At 43.7% G+C, this 4,741-nt stretch overlaps 1 protein-coding gene and 1 long non-coding RNA gene across 3 annotated transcripts in view; one reads left to right on the forward strand and one right to left on the reverse strand.

The window, feature by feature from the left end:
- Positions 1–2,564, reverse strand: part of LOC118381716 (growth/differentiation factor 9-like) — a 3,947-nt gene extending 1,383 nt beyond the window's left edge. Inside the window, exons 1-3 of the mRNA XM_035768629.2 lie at positions 2,097–2,564; positions 551–783; positions 1–351 (exon numbers count right to left, since the gene is read on the reverse strand). The exon at positions 1–351 is cut by the window's left edge and continues 1,383 nt beyond it. Of these exons, the coding sequence (XP_035624522.1) occupies positions 1–351; positions 551–783; positions 2,097–2,460 (948 nt within the window). The 5' untranslated portion in view covers positions 2,461–2,564. The remainder of the gene's footprint in view (positions 352–550; positions 784–2,096) is intronic.
- Positions 2,518–4,541, forward strand: LOC118381725 (uncharacterized). 2 transcript variants are annotated; one of them, XR_004825159.2, is made up of 4 exons: positions 2,518–2,616; positions 2,748–2,872; positions 3,333–3,405; positions 4,217–4,541. It is a non-coding gene; the product is annotated as an uncharacterized LOC118381725 (long non-coding RNA). The 2 variants fall into 2 exon arrangements; XR_004825161.2 differs by having other exon boundaries at positions 2,545–2,639.
- The last annotated feature ends 200 nt before the right edge of the window (positions 4,542–4,741 follow it).

Consider the following 4,741-nt stretch of genomic DNA (forward strand, 5'->3'; position numbering starts at 1 on the left):
GTTCGTCAACAGATCTGGAGATTCTCTCCTCAGTCTTCTCCTCTTGCTCCGGCTGATCCTTCGCTCTGGTTTGAACTCCGCCAGGCTCTCAAAGGTGTCCATCTCATTGGCTGACCTCGGATGACCTTGTGACCTGGTGGGCAGCCATCTTTGGTGTGCCAGCTCGCTGGTGTCATTGAGGTACAGGAGCAAGGACGGAGACCTTAGGTGGAGCTCCACGGGGCCCCTACCGCTCCTCTCCTCTCCTCCAGCCTCCCTGCCTCTGCCCTCCACACACGTCAGGTTGATTTGCAAATGGATGTCCTTCTTGTGGGACTGGATGAGAGGTCGGAGGAACGCCGTGATGTCCACCTTGAGCGCCACAATGAAAATAGGTTAACATTATTGTGGTTTAACATCCTCTGTGATTGTAAATGCAGTGTATCCACATATGTGGTCGAATTGTGCTTTGAAATGATCAAATAAAGCCCTTTTTAAGTCTTAATACAATTTCCCTAAGGGAAGAAATAGTTGTTTCCATTTAATTATATTGAACTAAATCATCAATCACCTCAACCCACTTCCTCCTGCGGTCCGTGTGGAACAGGAAGTTGACTGAGTGATGGGTGCTGGGGCAGAGAAGACACTGATCCTGGGCAGCCTGCTCTTTCACATCTAGGTAACATTGGGTAGTCATGGACAAGGCCTGCTCTTGGTCAAAGGAGAACAGCAGGACAGACTTCAGGAGCTGCTCCTTGACTCTGACACGGTCCAGATTGTAGGAGAGGTGTTGCATGAAGAACTCTGTAGGAAACATTGGAAATCAAGACCTATGAGAAGAACCAGAGCTTGAAGTGGAAGCGAGACACCTCACATGCTTATTTTTTCTGGTTCATAGTCAATAAACTTAGCAGACCAGACCCAGATGCTGGGGGCAAATGTGTCTGAATAAGTCAGCACTTTCTGTTTATTTGCTCAGTTCATAAAACTAGGCTACATCAAATACACTGAGTTCACAAAACATTAGGAATATAACATTGAGTTGCACCCCTTTTCTCCCTGAGAACAGTCTCAATTCATCAGGGCATGGACTCTACAAGGCGTTCCACAGGGATGCTGGCCCATGTGGACTCTACAAGGCGTTCCACATGGATGCTGGCCCATGTGGACTCTACAAGGCGTTCCACAGGGATGTTGGCCCATGTGGACTCTACAAGGCGTTCCACAGGGATGCTGGCCCATGTGGACTCTACAAGGCGTTCCACATGGATGCTGGCCCATGTGGACTCTACAAGGCGTTCCACAGGGATGCTGGCCCAAGTTGACTCCAATGCTTTCACACAGTTGTGTCAAGTTGTCTGGATGTCCTTTGGGTGGTGGACCATTCTGGATACACACAGGAAACTGTTGAGCGTGAACAACCCAGCAGCATTGCAGTTCATGACAAATTCAAACTGGTGTGCCTGGCACCTACTACCATACCCTGTTCAAAGGCACTTAAAATAATCTGTCTTGCCCATTCACCCTCTGAATGGCACACAGGGCCAACTCCTGGCATAAGCAGTCACTTAGGACCCCAGGCTGCTAGGGGCATCGACCCCCCCCAAATGTTTTTATTTTTTATTTTTATTAACTCAGTGGGGTCTCAACTTCCTGTTGAGAGTTAGTATAGTAGAATAAACAAGATGCAAGTTAGAAACTTGGTAGTGAAGCAGTCATTTTTTACTTATATTGTCAGTCACTTAAATTGTTCAGTTAACAATTTTCAGATTGTTAGTTAAGCCAACTATCTAAACGTGTAGTAAACATGGCAGAAAACCTCCTGGGCACGAGCACAAATCTTGCTTAGGGTCCCCAAAACGCTAGAGTCAGCCCTGATGGAATACACAATCCATGGCTCAATTGTCTCAAGGCTTAAAAATCCTTTAACCAGTCTTCTGTCCTTCACCTACACTGACCGATGTGAAATTGACAAGTGATATCAATAAGGGATAATAACTTTCATCTGGTCAGTCTGTCATAGAAAGAGCAGGTGTTTCTAATATTTTGTACACTCAGTTTTGAACTAGTGTCCCTATGTAAAACAGACCTCACTCACGCCAAAACTCAGAGCTCACCTTTGCTTTGCTCCAGGCACTCACCCCGCGGGGTTATAAGTCGAACTGTGTTATAAAGGTGGTTGTTCCCTTCCAAACTCCTCTCGTGTCTCGAAGACATCCTGTACAGTCTTTTCATGTATCGAACATATCTCGAATCAGGTTTCATTCTTGGGGTCGTGTCTTGCCATGGTACTCCCTGTGCGGTCAGCGCCTTCAGAATGGGTGACAAGATATTGCCATGTTGATATAAAGTAAAATCGCCAAACTCGTCAGCTGGATTTGACGTGGTCGGGGACGATCCAAGAGAAAAGCCGCCGATCAAGAGTAGTAAAATAGAGGTCGGGTAATTAAGAACAATAGTCAAGTGGAGAGGAGTCTCCATTGTCAATCAGTCCGTCAAAACTTGGAGAACTCCCTCGGGTCAATAAACCTATGCACATGTCACTGAAGTTGAACAGGTGTGCGCAATCAACCCAGGGGACGCAAGTATCGCTGCAGTGTGGGCAGTATCAGAGGGAAATAGATAGGATGAGATCTGGTATGAGGGAGAAGGGGATACAGGTAATTAGTTTAAAAAGTATATTGAGTAGAATTATTAGATATAGTCTCAAATATTTTGTTATCTTTTTTTAAGAGCAACGGTATGATTTTGTTCCTCCCTGTCTCTAGCCCACAGTACAGTAGGTGGCGGTAATGCACTATAACTTTGGAGGCCAACCACCGATAAACCCCACCGAAGAAGAAGACGAATCAAAACCCAAAAGGGAAATAAATGTAAGGGACCTTTGAAGAAGGTAATGGATATTTTGTTATCTACACAGAATATGTATAAATATGAAACGTTTCCAAGGATCAACTTCAACTGTCCGTGTATAGTAGAAGGACTGATGAGCTGATTATAAGTGAGCATCATCTTTGCAATGAACCAAGTCATGAATGCAGTAAACATTAACTGTGACCACAAAAATCAGCTTACATCAGAAGGCCGATTGTGTCAGGGTGGGCTTGTGCTGACTGATACTAAAACCTCTCTCTCTGTGTGTGTGTGTGTGTGTGTGTGTGTGTGTGTGTGTGTGTGTGTGTGTGTGTGTGTGTGTGTGTGTGTGTGTGTGTGTGTGTGTGTGTGTGTGTGTGTGTGTGTGTGTGTGTGTGTGTGTGTGTGTGTGTGTGTGTGTGTGTGTGTGTGTGTGTGTGTGTGCGTGTGTGTCTGTCTATTGTACCCTCCTTTACATCCTTGTGTGTGTGTTATTTCAGGCCCCAGCCTCTGTCTCCAGCATTCCCGAACTCTTACACTTGACTGGCTTCTTGGAACAGAGCAGCTTTAAAGGTCCAATGCAGCTGTTTTTATCTCAATATCAAATAATTTCTGGGTAACAATTATGTACCTTACTGTGATTGTTTTCAATTCAAATGGTCAAAAAGAAACAACAGTAGCTTATTTTTATTGTTAAAAATGCACATTATTATTACAACCTAATAGTGTGAAAAGTTATATAAAACACAGGAAAATCACAGTCTTTACTGCACTGGGTCTTTACCAGTTCTCTGCTCAGTGTTCCATGAGTTTACGGGTAGAAAGGGGTTATGAAAGTACTGGTTACTGTTATACAACCCCACACAGGCCATACTTTAATAGTGTTTAAGGGTAGGAGAATGGGGAGTCCTGTTAAAAGAGAGTCCCTTTACTGTAGTTCGCCTAGAGCACCTCTAAGGATAAAGGTTGTCTGGTAGGCCTATATTTATATGAGAGCCACTACTTCTTCCTCTTTTCACTTAAGTAGAACGTTATTTCCCCTGACAGTTCCATGCAGACAGAGGGTGACGTGGTCTATTTAAGCAATACGGCACAAGGGGGTGTGGTATATGGCCAATATACCACGGCTAAGGGCTGTTCTTATGCACGACGTAACGTGGAGTGCCTGTATACAGCCCTTAACTGTGGTATAATGGCCATATACCACAAACCCCCTAAGTGCCTTATTGCTATTATAAACTGGTTACCAATGTAATTAGAGCAGTAATAATACATGTTTTGTCATACCCGTGGTATACCACTGCTTTCAACCCATCAGCATTCAGGGCTCGGACCTTAATGTAAAGTTATTCTATAATAATGACACCTTTTGTTCATTTCACAGAGCCATGGTGGCCTAAAGAGACCGAACAAGCCCATAGAAGGACGATACCTAATTAGCAGGGTTGAATGGCCACGGTGACACTGTGAATACAACTGTTTAACTGAATACATCATCACCATTCTGAGTGCTGCCCTCTACCCAGACAGAGAGACAATAGCACATTGTTTAACAAACTAGCACTTATTATGCTATTGTTGTCTGTGTTCCAGACTATGTCATCACTATTGTCTGTGTTCTAATCCTGTCATCACTATTGTTGTCTGTATTCCAAATCCTGTCATCACTATTGCTGGTCTTTGGTGAAAATAAATCAGTGTAAAAGATGCATAAGCTGATTAAAATTATTTCAGCCTTTTTTTAAATAATGTAGCATTGGATCAATTTAAAATGTAATGTTGTGTTCTCTACATGGAAACTTCTTTTTACACTGCAAAGATTGGGTAAAATTTGTTACAAAAATCAGAGGTTTTCTGAGAGGTTGAGGTGATACAAGTATGCTATGATGAGCCACACCAACCTGACTCA

Source organism: Oncorhynchus keta, chromosome 4 (assembly GCF_023373465.1).
Source record: "Oncorhynchus keta strain PuntledgeMale-10-30-2019 chromosome 4, Oket_V2, whole genome shotgun sequence".
Lineage (NCBI taxonomy): Eukaryota > Metazoa > Chordata > Actinopteri > Salmoniformes > Salmonidae > Oncorhynchus > Oncorhynchus keta.